The sequence below is a fragment of the Pelecanus crispus genome, chromosome 1 (genome assembly GCF_030463565.1).
Source record: "Pelecanus crispus isolate bPelCri1 chromosome 1, bPelCri1.pri, whole genome shotgun sequence".
Classification (NCBI taxonomy): Eukaryota; Metazoa; Chordata; class Aves; order Pelecaniformes; family Pelecanidae; genus Pelecanus; species Pelecanus crispus.
Window position 1 is genome coordinate 200,480,821 of NC_134643.1, and position 20,940 is coordinate 200,501,760.

At 36.0% G+C, this 20,940-nt stretch overlaps 1 protein-coding gene across 4 annotated transcripts in view; it reads right to left on the reverse strand.

Moving 5' to 3' along the window:
• The window catches only part of NBEA (neurobeachin), a 532,307-nt gene that overhangs the window by 344,113 nt on the left and 167,254 nt on the right, over window positions 1–20,940 (reverse strand). For all 4 annotated transcript variants that reach the window (XM_075727933.1, XM_075727935.1, XM_075727932.1 and 1 more), the window contains exons 14-22: window positions 11,796–11,875; window positions 10,972–11,034; window positions 10,764–10,861; window positions 8,748–8,840; window positions 5,486–5,594; window positions 2,805–2,886; window positions 2,470–2,593; window positions 1,934–2,126; window positions 653–1,672 (exon numbers count right to left, since the gene is read on the reverse strand). In XM_075727933.1, the coding sequence (XP_075584048.1) occupies window positions 653–1,672; window positions 1,934–2,126; window positions 2,470–2,593; window positions 2,805–2,886; window positions 5,486–5,594; window positions 8,748–8,840; window positions 10,764–10,861; window positions 10,972–11,034; window positions 11,796–11,875 (1,862 nt within the window). The remainder of the gene's footprint in view (window positions 1–652; window positions 1,673–1,933; window positions 2,127–2,469; window positions 2,594–2,804; window positions 2,887–5,485; window positions 5,595–8,747; window positions 8,841–10,763; window positions 10,862–10,971; window positions 11,035–11,795; window positions 11,876–20,940) is intronic.

Consider the following 20,940-nt stretch of genomic DNA (forward strand, 5'->3'; position numbering starts at 1 on the left):
TATGGCTCTCACAAAACCACTAATTTTTCAGAATTCTTCAGAGGAAGACTAGACAAGAAAGGATCTCCAAGAAGAAAGTAGATACCACTTCTTTTATTAATCATCTCTGGTCAGTTTTTCTTCTATTATCCCTAAACTATTCCTTTTCTTGTATTAAGATCAAATATGGAGATTATTTATGCCAGCATTCCTGTATGGGAAGAAAGACAGCGTACGAAAGTGCTGTAAGACTACACTCTGAGAAAGGTATGTCAAGAGTAAAGAATACTTCAATGTGTATTTCATAGTAAAATATAGATATTTCTAATCTTAAGACATACTAACAAGAAAGTCTAAAGCAGAGTTCTAAAAGTATCAGTTAATCTCTCCATGAGAACTAAGGTAAATGGACGAGAGATTCTCTTAGCTAAGCTTTTTCAACTAAAGCATCCACAATTGCAATATATATTTTCTATACAGAAATGAAAGACTTCACAAACCTTACACATGTTATGGCATTTTCAAAGCAAATAGGCTTGGAGGATGGAAACCTTTCTTATAATTACAGAAATATACTTCAAACATCTCTCAGATCTCATACAACTAATTTATCCAGCAGCAACAAACAGCAATTACATCAGACACATACACGGCTACAGCACTTGAAACTTACCTGGGTTGTGGTAGTTGTCTGGATCTTCCGTATCTCCTTTCCTGCTTCCTTACCATCATCAGATCTTTCTGTATCTGATATTATACTTCCTGCATCAACACTAGGTACAGTTTTGCTACCAGAAGACTCTGTCTCAAGAGTTGTGGCAGTCATTTCAGCATATTCTAATCCTTTAGATGATGAAGCCAACTCTCTCTCAGAAATGCTACTCATTCCATCTGAAGTTGTGTGAATCTTGAACTCCTTGTCCTCTATTATACTTGAAGCACATGTTATATCTACACTACCCGTCATATGTGCAAGCAATCCCAAATCATCATTTACACCAAGATGCATCTGTGTCTCTTGCACATTTGGAATAGAAATGTGATTACTTGAAAGTTCAGGTAGAAGTTTCTCCTCTTGACTAGGTATTTTATCAAAGAGAAATGAAGTACTGTTAGTAGAAGGTTCATCTTTCTCATCAGCCAGAGTTATTAATGGACCATTATCTTTTTCCTCATTCTTCTTAATAATACCCACACTTCCATGAACATTGTTTTGCAGCTTCTCAACAGCAGCACTATATACATTATCTAGAAGAGATTCGACTTCTACAAGTGCACCGTTTTCTCCAGTTACCAGTGTCTCTGGTGATAAATCCATATCATCAAGTTTTACTTCAGTAGCTTCTACCTTTTCAGCTTTTATATCAACTAAAAGGTCATGAACTTCCACATGCACTCCTCCTCCTGGTCTCTCAGCACTTCCAAGTACATCATCTGACACCTTCGTAGCCATGAGCAAGTCCCTCGTATCTGTACTGACAGGGTAATCTGTTTCACTTTCTGGACTTTGGCTTTGTGAAAGGTCTTCTATCTCTCGAATTTCCATTCCACCTTTTGCTCCTGTTGTCTGAGAGGAAAGACCTGAGATAGTGCTCACGTTCCCCTTCTTCCCCTTTTTGATGTTTTCTTCCTCTTGCCTTTGATACTCTTCATACATTTTTGCTAGATACTCCTTGTGAGCCTCATATGTAACCTTAAAAAGAAAAGAACAGATTACGTGGATGAATATATGCTACATGAACCCGGACCAAAACTAACAATAATCTTAACATACTACATACAGCTTGCAAACTTTCACAGCAAAGGACCTACAATGACAAAAAAATGCCACCTTGACATGTATGGAGATAGCCACCAGATGGCACTAAATCACTTTACAGCTTATCTTACTAGATTGCTAGTACCTTTGGGGGAGTTACCAGTATTAAAAAAACATCCACGAGACATTTCTTACCTTGGAATGAGCTATAGAAAGAGTATCCACCCACACTCTCCAGCCTCCCCATTCATATTTTATTGCATGATACAAAAGAATACGGAAAATGTTGTAAACCATCTCTGTGATCTTCTGCTCTTCAGAGTTCTTAGGGTTAATGTATCCCAGAGAAAACATCCAGTCCTGCCACACTGAACACTGAAGTAAACATCTAAAGTGAAATAATTAGGTCAAAATCCATCCAAACAAAGCTTCTCTATTTTAACATTATGATGGTTAAAATAGGAGGAAAATAATATGGTACATCTCCTCTGAACATCAATCCAATAGCAGGAAGAAACTTAAAAATACTTCAGGATGAATAAAAATGTAAAGTATATTCTAAAGAGAAGAACCCACTATTAGTTGCTGAACTCAGAAAAGTTACCACAGACCTACTCCATTTATTTTTTATATATACCATTTAATATACAGCATAAAACTCTACACAGAGTACAACAGATTGCTATTACCCACAAATCAAGGATGAGAAAATACTATTTGTAGTGACATACCTTCTGTTTTCACGGCTATTACTAAAGAGTTTTATCATATCAGATAAGAACAAACGTCGAACTTCCATCAGCTCTGCACTTGGCGTGGAGTTTTTTAACAGTGTTGCCACCACCTTAAGAATCACTTTGAAAGAATAAATTAGTTACGTAACACATTTTAACAATATTTAAAAAAAAAAGTTGCTGACTGCAACTAATGTACGTAGTAACTGAAACCCATATGTATTTGAGATACACTAATGAATTGTTCTCACTCCCTGAACTATATTCTTTCAAAAAACCCCACAACCCCTAGGCAATACATTTACCATACAAACATATTATATTGTGCTTACTTGGATTCTGAATTTTCACTGTAGAATCTGGCTCTGGATGCGGTTTATGAACAACTTGAGTGCATACTTGTTCTGTCAAAATCTAAAATAGAATATTAAGTTCCTTTTACCATTTTTAATTAAATGCTATAGCATTTCTTTGTTCATATTTAAATTTGTTAAGAACATTTACCATGGCCACACTGTAACTTCATATAAAACATTTTGGTAAAATATTTTTATTCTTGAAGAATGGAAATGAGCAATTCCTCTATGCAAGGACCAAGATTTTCATGGATGTACAGTGGCTGGTTAACTAACTTTTTAGTAAGCTGACCAAATATACAATAATGGTGTTTTAAAGATATTTCATTGATATTCCTTATAGTATTATACATTCACAGATCAAAATTCTTGCATGACAACTGTATTGAGTTATTCTCATACATTCCATCCATAACCAAACCCAATATTTCTTAAAAGCGGGTTTGGTTTTCTCCAGCTAAGAAAGAGGAAGTGTCACAGACAGCAGTCCGTAGGAATAATCCTGGTGCTTCACATACTGAGCAAGACAGATCATTCTCCTGTTTCATGAACTGTACCTGACAAACTAATTAATCTGTATTGAGGCAACACCACAGACTGTTCTGTCCTGATTTTGGCTGGGATAGAATTAATTTTCTTCCCAGTAGTTGGCATAGTGCTGTGTTTTGGATTTAGTATGACAATAATGTTGATAACACACTGATGGTTTAGTTGTTGCTAAGTAGTGCTTACACTAGTCAAGGACTTTTCAGCTTCCCATGCTCTGCCAGGTGCACAAGAAGCTGGGAGGGGGCACAGGCAGGACAGCTGGCCCAAGCTGGCCAAAGGGCTATTCCATACCATATGGTGTCATGCTCAGTATAGAAACTGGGGGGAGTTGGCTGGGGGACAGTGATCGCTGCTTGGGGACTGGCTGGGCATCGGTCAGCGGGTGGTGAGCAATTGCATTGTGCATCACTTGCTTTGCATATTCTTTTATTACCCCCCCCCCCCCCCCCCCCCCCCCCGCCCCTTCCTTTTCTGTCCTATTAAACTGCCTTTATCTCAGCCCAGGAATTTTACTTTTTTTCCCCGATTCTCTCCCCCATCCCACTGGGGAGGGGGGAAGTGAGTGAACGGCTGTGTGGGATTTAGCTGCCTATTGGTTTAAATCACACCACTTTCACACTGGGATACCTGTCACAGGTTCTATGTATGCAACTTTATTTTTGAGAACAAGCTAAAAATTTAATGATATTAACATGGGATTTTCAGTAAGTATATTCAAGCAACTGTATTTGGAAATAGAATAATTTCACTAGTAATTCTTATTTATTTTAAAGCAGAACTTTAGCTCATTCATTAATCAATAATCAATACTCAAACTCATGTCAGTCATAAACACATATCTTTGAATGGGTCTTTACATATTGGTATTTAAAATAGAATGCAAATATGCCTTTGCTTGTTATGAGAGAACATGGAAAATATCTGCATGAGTTCCTTGGCAAATCTTTTGTACTTCTGGCACTTAACTCCTTTTTCTCCTCTGGCTATTTTTTTAAATGTAAATGTCTGTGGATGCTGGACTCCATGAGGACTTTAATTTTGTCACTGAGTTATGAATTTTCTGAGAATACCAATCACAGAAGCTCTCAGAAATCTTTATGCAGTGAGACTGTGAGACCCAAGTGGTCAAACCACACAGGGTAAGCTTAGATACGTGCAATAAAAAAACCCTTAACATCCAAGTAAGTCATTGGCAAATAGATGACATCTAGGTTCTTACAATCAGAGGAGAACATTTTCTACACCACTCAGACTCAGCACCCTAAATATCAAGCACTCCTTCAGTCTTCCATGACTTTTCTGGAATCAATCCTCAGTATCTAGCCATTACACCTATTTGTGACTGACCAAAAAAAAAAAAAAAAAAAGGTATTTTTTTAATTATGCTTTCTACTGCATGAGATCCTCAGAAATTGCAAAAGGCTCAATTTTAAAAATAAGATTGGACATGATCTTCATGCATTTGCAGGCATGAGGACATGGGTTTTGACCAATTTGCTGTTGACAATATTTTGCTTTAATGAAATTGCTCATCATCAAAACTGAAGTTTCTACAAGAGTCTGGTAGAATGGTTGAATGCTTTGAGGTCATATTTGCCTCAAGCAGTATCTGTTGCATAGAAGTGGATGTCTTCAGTTATCAGTTTGGCTTGCTATCAGCATTACTAGCTAAAAAAGAAAACCATCACTTTTCAGAATTTTGTAAACTTGAAAGGAATGGCACAAAAAAGAAAAAGAAAAAAAGGCATCTCTCTGGCTCCAGCACTTTCTATCGCAATGGAGGAGTAAGAGCAATTGCAGGTCTGCAGTAACTTTTTTTTTTGTGTAAAATGCTGAACATCTTAAAATAGCAGCATCTTTTCCATCACCCTTTGTAAGTGGAAAGTTTTATAGAGACTATGTAAAAATTATGACATTGTTAATAAAAATATCCAAAGCATGGGAAAATACATTCTGAACCAAGAAATCCTTTTTTAAAATTTCTATGTAAAATTTTATCAAAAGTCTTGAGAATCAGGATATTGTAAAGCAGAATATAATTAAGTGTCACAATATAATTAAGTCATAATTTTTACAATAGAGATGACAATATGTTTAATAATTTGTACCTCATAAAGTGTGTTATATGTTGTAACAGTCACTGTATTTGTATGCAGCATCAACCTTTCTCCAAGAAGAGTGAAAAGACTGTGAGTATGCATGATTTCAACCTTTCGCCTGGAAGAGAAAATAAAAATATTAGGAAAATGCCAAGCATGTTGAACATTTTAAGTAAATGCAAAAAAACCAAAAGCCAAATATCTTGATGTTGTACTAAAAAGTTCTAAAACTTGTTCCGTAAATATTATGAGTTGAACATAATTTAAGATCTTTCCCAATATAAACGCAATTGTAGTAATACACAAAGGTTCTCAGAATGCAATGCTGCATTTGGTATGGGCTTCTGTATAAAACAAATGACACACCATTCTCACCCTCCATGATTTTCACAGTGGAACATTACAGACAAAGAATCCCCTTCCATTTTACTCCGGCTGACAGAGTTCACGATGTTCACAGGCTGGCTAAAATGTGATCACTGCAGCACATATCTTCTGTCATTCTCTCAAGGACTCAGAACAATCCACCCTCAGATACTCCAACATAACTACTAACATACACAGATTTATCAGTACTGCCATTCTCTTTATATAGTAATCTCTCATGCAGCCAAAATAATTAAATCCTGGAATAACATATGTTACAATGCAAAGGAAATAAAATCCTGAAAAGTTATGAAATTCCAGGTGATTGAAATGAATTTTATAGCTAGGATCAAAACCTACTCAAATCTTAAAAAGCAGAGAAGAGAGCAGCTCACATCAGTGAATTCCATCTGTCCCAAAACAGTAGTCTTTTAAAATTGGATATAACTCCATAAACAAGCGAAGTACTTCTCATAAATGGCATTATTAAATTTACCTACTACTGTAATGAATATGAAACAAAAAATAGTATTGAAAATAATTAGTAATCTATATTAAAGCAGCAGAAAAATATGAAATAAGATAATATACAGTAAAATTTCGGTAAAATTTTATGTATTCAAAAGCTAAGAAATTCCCTTTTCATGATTACTGATGATAATAACACAGGTTTAAATTGCATAGATTCATTCTAGAACTTTTGAAATTAATTATATTATAATTTTCAAATAACCACCAAAGAGAGTGGCAACAACTTATAACACTGTGTACCCTTCCTTGCACAGAAAAGAGTTCATGAGTTACTTATGAGAAAAACTAGAGGTATTCAACCTTGTGAGCTATGATGTAGTACATGGAAGTGAAAATTTGCTGGAAGGTTTAAATGTGGAAATAAAAAATAAAAGTAAATAACAGACTATGATTTCAGTGGTGGCGTAAAAAGAATCAAAGATGGAAGAGAAGGAAAAGAACAGGACTTCGCCAACTGTTAAAGTTAGATGGAGTAGTCTATCATCACAGATCACAAAGAAAAATCAATTAAGTTATTCAGGATCTCATCTAACACATTACTGGTCACTTCTAAGAATCAATTACCTCCACTCTATAGCTTAATCTGCAATTAATATATATGAACTACAGCAATGGTAACTGGTTTTGTACCTACATATTTGTTATTAATATTGTATTGGTTCAGATTTCATAAATCACATTATAACATCTCTTCATGCAATTCTGCTTTAGCAATGCCTGTTTCCTGTACTGTGAAACAGAAATTTAAGTGCTTTATAATTTTTTGTAGTTTATAATTTTATAATTGCTTAGCATTTCCTGTAGTTGACCACAATTTTATAATATGCGTAAGCACACATACCTATGTGCACAAACAGGTGCACCTCACCAGCGCTAGCTGTATGATATGAAAATGGGGGTGGGCATTTTTACTTGCTGAAATCTACATAAAATGTGAACATTTATAGATGTTCAGAAGTCCGAAATTTTTAAAAAAACTTTGAAAGTTACACAGAATATTCAAGTGGATTTCAATGACTTCAGTTACATGAAAAATAGTTATTTAATTTTGTGCTAAGTACATACTTTCACTCAACAATGGAAACTACACTGATACATCCATAATTACAAGTAGATGCTAAGGACTGGGAAATGAAATTTCAACTTCTGAAAGATCTCACTTTTCTTTTTCTGTAATGTTCCACTGATAGAGTTTGCTACTTGGTTTACTGGATAAGCGACAAATATTTTAAACAAATGTACTTTATTTAATAGACACAACCAGGCTTCTGCACAAGTCAAACCTTCATCTGGTGTATCTTATTTAATCCAACTCCTATGAATGAATTATAGTAAGTAATGTCTGAAAAGCCCTTGGAGATTCTTGAGTGGACTATCAATTTGCTTTATTAATTCCCAGAACACTATTTGGCTTGCTGGATCCCAAAAGAAAAATCCCATTTGGGAGCATATTCTCAGCTAACTGTCTCTCAATTATACAGTCATACTTTATTGATCTTACTGAGAAAAGCATGTCTAGCAATACCACACTCTGGCTGGACTCCTAGCTCCCTTCCCTTCTAAGGAGGTTTTACATGATGAAGTCTCTTGTGAAGCACATGGTTAATTTTCATACTGCACAGTCTCCCACTGGAATATTGTTGTGGGTTAACCCTGGCCAACAGTTAAGCACCACACGTAGAACAGGAAAAGTGAGCAGCAGCAGATGACACAGCACTGCATGCTGTTTAGTTCTTTCTTAACACCAAAATATGGAAGATGAGACTAAGTGCGTCTATTTTGTGACACCAGTTCTTTTTAAATGTGAGTATTTCTTGCTGGCACATTTTATATGTGAATATTTCTTGCACAGAGGTATGTCCTTACCTCCTATTTTTATGATCATTTATTTAGTCTGTTTGCTTCTCCTTCCATAATTTTCCCATGTGAATAACATATTCTTCTATTTCATTTTTCCCATCATTTTAAAGCTATTTTTAAAAGTAATGCCCTGAAACTTCTATTGCAATGACACTGAAAATTCCAGCAACAAATTTTTGATGACACTCATATGTTCCCTATTATCCTTAGCTGAACATACAATATACACTTATAAAATGTATTTTTGGAAATGTTTTTCAACTGTTTTAAGACTTGAATTTCAGCATATCATGTATTTGGCAGAAAATCGCTGTATGTTTTCAAACATCATTAGTAACAATTTAACTGGAAAATTAATTTTATCCCAATGTATAAAGGTGGAAATTATTAATCAGAAAACCTAACAATTTTAAGTAATTTCTAAAGACTGTCAAAGAATATACAGTAAAAAAAAAAAAAGACAAGAATTGTGAACTTAAATACACCACTATAACAATTTTAAAACTATACTTACTTATGGCCCAAGTGTTTAAGAAAATATCCAAGGACCTTCAAAGCTTGCACCCATATACTCTCACTTTTGGAAGCCAATAATTTATAAATTACTCTAAAAAAGAAAAACAAATTCAACAAGTTTTTCAGTTTATTACTAAACATCACATATATAGATTTTATTTCACTGAACAGGGATATTTATTAATAAATAAAACTATTAAAATAGCAATTTGCACAAAATGGAAAGATATACTGAAAGCACCAAGTATAGCGTAAGAGTTTGATTATGAATTCTTTAGGTTAGAGACATGGTGTCCTTTGGTTCAGTTCAATGTTTTGTAACAGAAAGTGACAACCTTCTCTCATACTTCTACCTTGGAACAATCAAATAAAAGACAGCCTGAGCAATTGTAGCTTAAGATGAGTAGCAGATTGGAGCACATAAGATGTGTTTCTTGGAGTTTCTTGGAGCACCTGGATGCCACTTAAAATCTCTTTTCATTCTTAAAAACCTTGCTCAGTATCCTTTCTACACAGGGTAGGGTACCTGCGTTTAATGACAGGATGTTTATACTGAAATCTCATTTGTTAAAAGTAAAATATGGCCATATGTTACACAAAATCCCTACCTACGAAGCCGCATCCTCATTGCATCAAAATTTGAAGTAGAAAAAAAATACAGCCCATGTTTTCAAATCCTGGATAAAAAAGGCCTCAAAATTTAACTAATTTAATTCATTATTCATTTAATGAATACGATTGGTTTACACACAAATTCTACAGTCTTTCAGAAAGGAAACCAGTCTTGACTTGAAGACGCCAAGAGACAGAAAACATTAGCCTTTCCCTGGACAGTTCTTCAACAAATTTTTAAATTTATATTTTAGTTTCCCATTTGAATTAGCTGAGCTTCGGCTTTTAGCCATTCTTTTTAGTCTTTCTCCACTAAAGAGCACTTTAGCAGACAGTATCTTCCTCTTTGAAAGGACTTATGTCATTATGAAATGACCTTTGAGGCTTTTGTCATCTGATTTCCTAAGCAGATGAACCCCTAATTCTATGTAAGGCATTTTTTTTAACACTTAAATGTTGCAATCCTGTGCATTGTCTCCACTTTTTCAACACAGACTTTTAAATACAGAGACTGTACCATAAAATAATTTTAATATTGGTACCACAAATGTTACATAAAGCTGTCTTAAATCCTCTAGATCAGTCTTACACTTCTTTGAAAGGTGTCAGGATAGAATACAGACAACTATAGGCAGAAAACAAAACCCTAACCGCGAGTACAATGACTCTTCCCTTCACCTAGCACTGTCATTCAAACAGTTTTAAATACAAGTATTTGTACAAAGATCTTAGTATTCTGGCAAAACAAAGTTTGAGTTTATAAGGTAGCAGATGGGTTTTTTTCCCCGTTTTACAAGCCCCTTGCATTTTCCAAAATATTTTCAGAACAGCACAAAATAAAATTCTATAGTAAAAAAACCATGAAAATTATTAATATCTGAAAAAATTGCATTACCAAATTAGGCATAAGAAAACAACAAAAATACTGCTTCTCTGGGAATTATCAGTTATTAATTTTACTGTCAAACAGATAAACATATGAATTCCACAGATAGTTTTTTAATCTTTTCAGAGAGAATTTGAGAGGTTAGGGCATAGCTTCTCTTGTTTTCCTCTTCTTCCCTCCAGATTACGTTAAACATCTGAAGACAGAATATTCAAAATTATTCAGAGATATACACTTGGCTTTTTGATGCATCTTCTTAATTACATACTCTATTTGAGACTGAGAAGCAAGTACAACAGTACATTTACCTTCAAATATCATAATGAAAACCTTAAGTGGAAAATTTTTTCCTCCAAGCTATCAAAACACTCTGTTTTTGACAAAAAATATAGCCTAAGTTAATAAAATTGCAGTCTGAAAGATCAGCAAGTGTGATATTTATGTGAAAAAGAAGCAATCTGGAGAGTGATGATACTGGAACTACTTTTAAGATACTTTCTCACTTCACTGTCTTACCGTATCCCATTTCTCTGATCAAAGGCAGGTATCATGGATGCTGGATGTTCGGACATTAGTGCCACTAGCAGCTGCAGCACATCATGAATATTTTCATCCTGTACGACAAGCATGAATGTTATTCTACAAACTAACTTCAACAGTTCTATGGGAACATAGAGCTGGTAAACTTGGTTACAGTAAAAGGTAGGTAATTACAGAAATGTACCTCATGCATTGTTAATAAGTAATTTAATATGCTCTGCAGTTCATCTTCTTTCACTCCTCGATCCTAAAAAAAAAAAAAGCAGGGGCATTATTCAGAAAAAATACCTTCTTTAAGTTTGGCTTAAGAAAAACTTGGACCAAGTCAAATAATCCTACAATTTTTTCTATTTAAACTCAAAAGACTCAATTCTCTCTTTCATTCCATTGCTTTTCCGTATCACATTGACAATTCAAAACAGCATGAAGTCAGCCCTCTATTCCTGCTAGAAAGGATTCTTATAATATGGGCCCTCAGATACTATAAACTATTACTGCCACTCCTCCAATCCCTGACACAGAACAGAAAGAAACCCAGGAGGAACAGGCCAAGCCAGAAAATACTGGTTTACAGTCTAGTCTCAAATGACGGAGTATACCTCAAAGACTAGCGTTCAGCTGTAAGAGTCCTAGACCATTTCAACCAGTGGTAGAACCAAAAAAAAGGATAAAGCAATAACAACTACCACTACTTTTTTCATTTGAACAATCAAGCGATAATCTACTATCATATAAAAAAGCCCAAATACCCAAAAGGTTCTGTAGCATCATATACTGTGTCTGCAAGTACATTTAATAAAACAGACGTGGCATAGTTTGGTGAGGTTAATGAGAAATATTGTACAGATTTACTATCTTTATGTTGATTAGAAGTATGTGCATGAACATTAAAATTAACCAGAAACAGATATGATACCTGATAGGTATTACATATTTACTACTGTGAAAGATCCTATTACATGTATATAACAGATCTCAATGTTTTCCATCTGGAATAGACTGGTTTACCTTCAATATGAGTTGTTTCAAAAACAGCAGCATAAATGCTCTTAGTGATATGATTTCTTTCTGTGAGGGCCGAGGACCATCTGGAAGAAGCAAAATATACCACTTTTAAAAATAAACTAATTTCTTGAACGACTGCAGCTTCTTAAGGAAATCACAGTTTCTACAACAGATTTAGTATTCTATTCATTATATAAAAGTTCGTATTTGCCAATGATACAACTTATAACCTTTCAGAATCACATTTTACAACACTAATATAGACAAGTAATTTATATATATTTTTAAACAAAGACACAGGAAGATGAAAGGTAGTAATCAGGTCTAGACTCACACAACTAAATTAAGGTATATGTTCCATAGGTGTCTTTAAATAAGCCAAATCACAATATAAGCAACTACTGTCTTTATTGACTAGATCTACTCAACCAACTCAATGTCACTACCCAATTCAGGATAAAAATTATTAGTTCTACTGACTACATTGAGTTGAATTCCACTGAAACCAATGGGAGTTTAAACTCCTAGTACAAGCTACACTGTGGACATATAAACTTAAAAGGGTCTGAATACAAAGTTGAATCTCATCTAAAATACGTGATAACAACTTGGAATAACTAAGCCACTATGTTAAATGCCATCTGAATGAAATCCCACAGAGAAAGGATTAATGAAATAGTAGTAGTGGCCATTACCTGTAGAAGAAACTGAAGCTATTTATAAAAGAGAAATTACCATCTGAAGAAAATATTAAATTTAAACAACAACAAAAACCTCTGTAATCCACAATACTTCAAACAATTGTGCTTGAGAAAGTACATCAGAAAACCAGTGAAAGTGCCTAAAAATTGAGTAGGAAACAGAGCTTGAACAACTATATTCACTTGAACCTTGCTCTATTGTATTTTCCATTCTCTCCTTTCACAAAGAGTTAAGGTTGAACTGGGAATTCCTTTAAGTTCCTATTTTTCAAACTGTGTGTGTCATAGGCAGTCTTAAATTTTGCACAGTGAAAATAAATGCAGCCTAATTTACTTTTTCATCAACCATTTCATCTTATGCTGATAAACACATACCAAAGCGTAATAACACTCCATGTCATAGTATTAGAATCATATAATCATAGAATTGTTTAGGTTGGAAAAGACCTTTAAGATCATCAAGTCCAACCATTAACCTAACACTACCAACTCCACCACTAAACCATGTCCCTAAGCACCACATCTACACGTCTTTTGAATACCTCCAGGGATGGGGACTCCACCACCTCCCTGGGCAGCCTGTTCCAATGCTTGAAACCCCTTTCTGTGAAGAAATTTTTCCTAATATCCAATCTAAACCTCCCCTGGTGCAACTTGAGGCCATTTCCTCTTGGCCTATCATTTTTTACCTGGGGAAAGAAACCAACACCCACCTCGCTACAACCTCCTTTCAGGTAGTTGTAGAGACCGATAAGGTCTCCCCTCAGCCTCCTCTTCTCCAGGCTAAACAACCCCAGTTCCCTCAGTCACTCCTCATAAGACTTGTGCTCCAGACCCTTCACCAGCTTCGTTACCCTTCGTTGGACATGTTCCAGCACCTCAATGTTTTCTTGTAGTGAGGGGCCCAAAACTGAACACTGTATTCGAGGTGTGGCCTCCACCAGTGCCAAGTACAGGGGCACGATCACTTTTCTAGTCCTGCTGGCCACATTTTTCTGATATAAGCCAGGATGCTGTTGGCCTTCTTGGCCACCTGGGTACACTGCTCATATTTAGCCGGCTGTTGACCAATACCCCCAGGTCCTTTTCCACCAAGCAGCTTTCCAGCCACTCTCCCCCAAGCCTGTAGCATTGCATGGGGTTGTTATGACCCAAGTGCAGGACCCAGCCTGTCCAGATCCCTCTTGTAGAGCCTTCCTACCTTCAAGCAGATCAACACTCCCACCCAGCTTGGTGTCATCTGCAAATTTACTGAGGGTGCACTCAATCCCCTCATCCAGATCATTGATAAAGATATTAAACAGAACTGGCCCCAATACTGAGCCCTGGGGAACACATCACTTGTGACCGGCTGCCACCTGGATTTAACTCCATTCACCACAACTCTTTGGGCCCGGCCATCCAGCCAGGTTTTTACCCTGTGAAGAGTCATCCAAGCCATGAGCAGCCAGTTTCTCCAGGAGAATGCTGTGGGAAATGGTGTCAAAGGCTTTACTAAAGACTAGGCAGACAACATCCACTGCCTTTCCTTTGTCCACTAAGTGGGTCACTGTCATAGTTGAACCCCAGTCAGCAACCAAGCACCACGCAGCCGCTCGCTCACCCTCCCTGGTGGGATGGCGGAGAGAATTGGAAAAAAAAAAAAAAAAAAAGTAAAACCCGTGGGTTGAGATAAAGGCAGTTTAATAGGACAGCAGAGGAAAAGACAATAATAATAATAATAACAACGATAAAAGAATATACAAACCAAGTGATGCACAATGCAATTGCTCACCACCCGCTGACCGATGCCCAGCCAGTCCCCAAGCAGCGATCGCTGTCCCCCAGCCAACTCCCCCCAGTTTCTATACTGAGCATGACACCATATGGTATGGAATAGCCCTTTGGCCAGCTTGACCCAGCTGTCCTGCCTGTGCCCCCTCCCAGCTTCTTGTGCACCTGGCAGAGCATGGGAAGCTGAAAAGTCCTTGACTTAGTGTAAGCACTACTTAGCAACAACTAAACCATCAGTGTGTTATCAACATTATTGTCATACTAAATCCAAAACACAGCACTATGCCAACTACTGGGAAGAAAATTAATTCTATCCCAGCTGAAATCAGGACAGTCACCTTGTCATAGAAGGAGATCAGGTGAGTCGAGCAGGACCTGCCTTTCAGAAACCCATGCTGACTGGACCTGATCACCTGGTTGTTCTGTACGTGTTGTGTGATGGCACTCAAGACGATCTGCTCCGTAACCTTCCCCAGCACTGAGGTGAGACTGACAAGCCTGTAGTTTCCTGGAGCCTCCTTCCAGCCCTTCCTGTAGATCTGCTAACCTCCAGTCCACTGGGACCTCCCTGGTTAGCCAGGACTGCTGATAAATGATTGATAGTGAATGCAACCTTTTAATGAAGATTTTTTTTATAGTCTCCGGTGCCACTCTTTGAAGTGAAGCCACTGCAGTACACACTGTAATTCAAGTTTGCAACAAGGGAAAACCTGAAAGTAAGTTATATTTGTTTAGCAGGAACAAAAAGAGTTGTCTTCCCTGTTTTGGAGTGGAGAGAGGAGAACTGGGTACTTTTCTGAAACAAGGAAATAAATCTCAACCTCCCCCCACCATCATATGTAAAACGAGTAAGGAAATTGTTGTAAAAAATCTATCATATAGGCTTTAAAGATACAGGAAGAGCTTTATAGCCATACATTCTAATGGCACCATGAAACATCTATTTCCCATTACAAAAACAGAAGTAAGTTGGACTTTTTGGTACTAGCTGCACCTACATTAAATATTGCATGTGTTTTTATGGCAATGGTGTGCTTCTAGCCAACAGCTATTTGTTCCCTAATTCAAATGCAGATTCAACTCTAACTGCACCAGGGAAATCTGTTTCTTTGCACACCCTCTTCCCACCTACACCTTATTGGGATTCAATACTGGACAATATCTGAAAACCAGGCCTAAAAACTGAGGCATTTTGTCTTTTCTGGAAGACTATAATTATGGAAACAGAAAGGAGAACACTAAGGCAATGGGGAGCTCTGCAAAGGATTTTGGTAACAGAAGTTTAAGGAAGGATTAAAAATAAGATATCCCAAATTAACTGGAAACTTGTTCAAAGATACCCGAGTTTCATACTTCTTATTCACATACCCACTAGTTTCTCTGGAGATATGTGAGAACCCTGAAAAGGGTTCTTCAACATGCAAAAGATACAAAAGGAGTTGTTGCTTGCAGGTTATATGCCAAGCAGGCAAAATGATGCTTTTTCCTTCAGTCCTCCAGTATTATTTATTCCTATACTATTTTGGTTGTGCCTTGAAGCTTCACTGATTAGAATCAGAAAAAGGGGACAGCCTCTGCCCAAAAGACTTTATTAGTTTGAAAAATTAGAAAAGGACTGGTAGAGAAAAATGAGAGAGGCTGGAGAAACTGGAGGCTCTGTAACCACCGACAGGTATAGATAGTGGATGAAAGGACTGCAGCAATATTAATGTAACAGTCATCTGATACAGACTGAGTGGAAGTAATCGGCGAAGTTGTAAAACTACATAAAATGGATTTGCCACTATAATTGTTATGTCATCACACTTCTTGGCTTCATTACTAGTTGAAGATTAATTTTCACAAAATACATTGCTGACCAAACAATGGTATAACTTATGCTATAATTAAAAATACACATTCTACACACATATACTGAGGTAAAGAGAGACAAGTGGATCTTTTTCAAGTTTTTCGACTCAAACGTTGAAAAGTAGCTGTCTTTACTGTCTATTAATCTGTGCCCATCACTAAGTATAGACAATTTAGTGTTACCATCCCTCAGAAACTGATAAACAGCATTGCTGAAGATTAAATCTAAACCCAAACCAAATCAACAACAAAGATAATCCTTTTAAGATCTCATAGAGCAACCGTAAGTCCCTAGTACAAAATAGCAACATTCTTGTTAACTGGCAAAGAGAAAGGATGCCTCCCTTATCCCACACCAGAATGAGTCACTAAATAATTTCCTGCTTTTAGATTCTTTATGTATGGATTTATTGCAGATAGTACATGATTTGCATCAGAATTTTTTTAATATGCACTCATAATGAGAGTTAGCCAGCTTTATCCAGACAAAAATAAATGCAAAAAATTTATCCAATTCATCCTTGCAGCACAGAGCAATTATAGGGGCATAAAACAGAACTAATTAAGAGGGAGTAAGTAAACATATTCACAGAGTAAAGTACAATCAGTACTGGTGTAAAAAACTGATTGGGAGCTTTGAATAACAAAAATAATGATTTCTAATCCTGTCTTTGGAAATAAAACATTGTGTTATCAGTTTGACAAGCAACCAAACACAACATTCTTCCATCTGGCTTTTTATGTGTAAAAAGCATGATTTTTCTACTCCTTAAATTAATAAAACATGATACAGATAGCAGAATCTGATCTCCATGCATGCATAAATAACATCACATTATGTGGATTACAGAAGGACCCACTTTTTTTCTTACCATTGCAAAGCTAATGAGAAGTGAGTTCCACTCTAACCCATCCCTTGAAATAACTCCGTGCAACACTTTTTCTATCCACAAAAAGAAAAACTATAGTTACTTTCTCCTTATAATAATTTTTGTATAATTCCCACTTTTCTAGCTCATGTTCAAAAATGCCGGACATTAAAAATGTTCTTGAAAACTCTATTTAACATGAGTTAACTTGGACATTAACAACCATGCATTCTCTAGCAGGAGGCAAGATACTGCTCATAAAGGTCTGTTCAGAGTAAGGGTTGGGAAGCACACAAGAAACACTAGGAGAGAAAAAGAAATGCTTGTCTAACGGCTCACAAATGAACTACACTGCTCAGTATCCTGAAACTTAAATGCACATTTCTCTCATACAACAATGAAGTTGCAAGTATTTCACAGGGATGCTCCACAAGAGTCCAAAATTACAATTTAGCACAATACATTTCTGAGAGTTGTTAACACTGAGTATCCTAAGTTATTTTTAATTAGGGAAAAAGCTCCACAATATTTAGTTTATTTTTCTGTTATTGCCTTCATTTTATGCTTTCTCATTACTGCACCACTGTTAGTCCACCAGTATTTTCAGAGAATGCCAGGCAGTTGGTAAGTAATTCCAATGAAGGTTTTTCAAGGCATAAATATCCTGGTGGGCTCTAATAAGTTCTCTCTTAAATTTACAGAAATTACACATCAAATTAATTCAGGAACACAGAGAGTTATTTTTAAAGTGTATAAATGTTTTATTTTTCTTTAAAAAGGTTAATAAAGAAATTTAACTATCCAACAGGTAGTAGACATCCAAAGATGAAAATAAAAAAGTGCGTTTACAGTTTTCTCTGTTGCTTTGATACTAAAAATATGTGTTTTGCCCCCCCTGAAAGACACTCACAGCTTGACTTTTCTTTAAATACCAGTCTAGTATATATTTTGAAAAGATGAAACATCAAAGAAGAACAAAGACTGGTACCAACACTAAGATGCCTCTGACAGCATGAAGTATTATCATTGAAATGCACCATCTACCATAGTACAATAAAGAGTTAAAATTTCTCCCCACTTATCCTCTTATTCATTCCCAAAATCCTCAAAAGGAAACAATTATGGAAGTAATATAATTTTAAATAATTTTTACTCAGTTGCCTGCTTCACTGTGTCTTTATATTCTGCAACTGTTGGGCAACCCTATGATTTTCTCCCACCTTCATATCTTATTCTGTATGATTTAACAAAATGTTAAAGGCATGCACATGGCAAATCAAGAGAATAGCTATAACCATAGTTCAAGTGTAAAATGTAAAATATAATAAAGTTCAGGGATTTTTTCCTGTGGAGATTGGTTTGATTTTTTCTGTTCTTTCTGACATGAGAATTATTTGACAAGTTTACTTTTAATGTGGTCTTAATAAAACACAAGTCACTTTTGTCCTGCCACCTATTTATAACTGGTAATTTCATTTTAGAAAAACCCACAAACACAACACAAAGTAAAACTCATGATTTTAAACAGAAAACTTGCCTCCACTATGTAGATATAGGTCTAAAATGTAAAACCTACTAAGAATAATTATCAAGCAATCTGGTAAGTATACATTTTGAAAAAGTGTTTCTAATACTTCAGAAGGAAACAAAAGAAGACTAATTTAGTACACTGAATCCAAGAAGAAACACCAGTTCGAAACAGGAAAGCAATAATGAAAGAGAAGATACAAAACTAAATTTGAAATAAACATTTGAACCTTTTAAATAATTCAAAACATTTACACCTCCTGTTTTCTAAGCTGAATACCAGGAAAAGCAAGGGGGAAAATTTCATTTTTTAAGAAAACAGTGTTAGTCAAATAGGAAGCTTCAATATTGAGCTACTTTGGCTTTAAACAAGGTATACTGAACTGTCAGTACAGAAAACTCACGCACTTTGTGCTTTATTAAGATAGGGGAAGGCAATAAAACCTTGAAGCAGAGTAATTGTCTGCAAGTAATAGTAAATCAAACTACTAATATTAACAAGTGTTTCAGTATCTCTGCATAAAAAATGATATGCCTAGAAGACAAGGAAGCATCACACCACTAAAATGTCTGCATGAATAAGCTTACTTTCTAATATGACAGCAAATTATTTGAAGAGACTATAACACATTCAGTCAAATATCAGATATTGGCAAGATTTCCACTAAAATCTTCAGATCTGAAAGTCTGATGTCAAGCTAGCTTAGAGTTTCAGTTGCCTCTGATAACAGAATATGCCGTTTTCTTGCAGTATGATATTTTTCTGTTTATTACAGTAAAATTACTGCTCATTGACAATAGGTCCTGTTCTTTCATTTTGAAATATCAAATGCTACTTAAAAGGCAGCAACTCTAACATTCACGTAACTGTATTTTTACAGCGTAAGTTTCTTATGTTTACAAACTTCTTTTTACACATTATTCTACATTTTAACAAATGATAAACTTGCCAGCTACGTGTGGCAGTAGAGGCTGTATGCAGGCTAATAAAAATCAACACAAAAACAAAATCCTGGAAAAGTTAACTTCTTTAAATATTAGGATTGGTGAAGTTATGAGTTGCTGAAAACAGAGGTTGAAAGAAAAAAGCATTAAGCATATTAACTACAGCTACTTCTAGTATTCTAAGACTATAAGCCTGCATCAGCCAGACCTGCATTTCACATTGGCAGATTGCACCTAATTGCACACAAAGAGCACCTGGTGAAAAAAAGCTATGTAATAGCCAGGTGATTAAACATTTTGAAAAGTGTTCACGAATTTTACCAATTTGTTGTGGTTTAGCTCCAGTCGGCAACCAAGCACCACACAACCGCTCACTCATTCTCTCCCGCCGTGGGATGGGGGAGAGAATCGTAAGGGCAAAAGTAAGAAAACTTGTGGGTTGAGGCAAGAACAGTTTAATAATTGAAATATAATAACAATAATAATAATACTGATGGTAATAAAAATACTAATACAATTTGTAACAAAAAGGAGAAGAACGAGAGAGAGAGAAACAAAACCCAGGAAAAACAAGTGATGCAACTGCTCACCTCCCGCCAACTGACCCCCAGCCAGTTCCCGAGCAGCGATCGCTGCCCCCCAGCCAACTCCCCCCAGTTTCTATACTGAGCATGGCATCATATGGTATGGAACAGCCCTTTGGCCAGTTGGGGTCAGCTCTCCTGCCTATGCTTCCTCCCAGCTGCTTATGCACCTGGCAGAGCATGGGAAGCTGAAAAAAGCCTTGACTTAGTGCAAGCACTACTTAGTAACAACTTAAATATCAATGTCTTATCAGCATTATTGTCATACTAAATCCAAAACACAGCACTATGCCAGCTAGTAGGACGAAAACTAACTCTATCCCAGCTGAAACCAGGACACAACTGAAAGTAACTAATGTGAATTTGATAAAAAACTAATATGAAATTAAGTTAATATGAAATTAAATTTAGCAACCCATCATCTCAGCAATTATTGTATTTCCACAGTCATTTGCTTGCAAATCACCACAGTTATTACAGTTGTATTAGTCAGAAGCAGAGGCTACCTGTGAAATAATAGCAAAAAAAGTCTTAGTCCTGATTTGCATGGAGAAAATTCCATAGCTATGCTGATTTGCACATCCATTGCTATGTCACTGGTCTTCCTCCCTGATAAGCCAACATTTTCCAACTCAACACAAGGAAACCTATTTTTACAGAAAGGAAAGAGAGAACTACAAAATAGTTTCTTATAGTTGTATCAATTACATGGGACCTTCTGCAGTCTAAGCAACAGGGAGGAAGGAAGAGGATAAGGAACAAGGAAGAAAGTTGAGACGAACCTTTCAAAAACTCAAGTTTATCTAGAAAAATAACTAAAGCAAAAAAAGGAGAAAATTCAGATATAGTGGGTAATAATACGTATTTTGAAATTGTGCATGGCCTCACAGTTTATCAA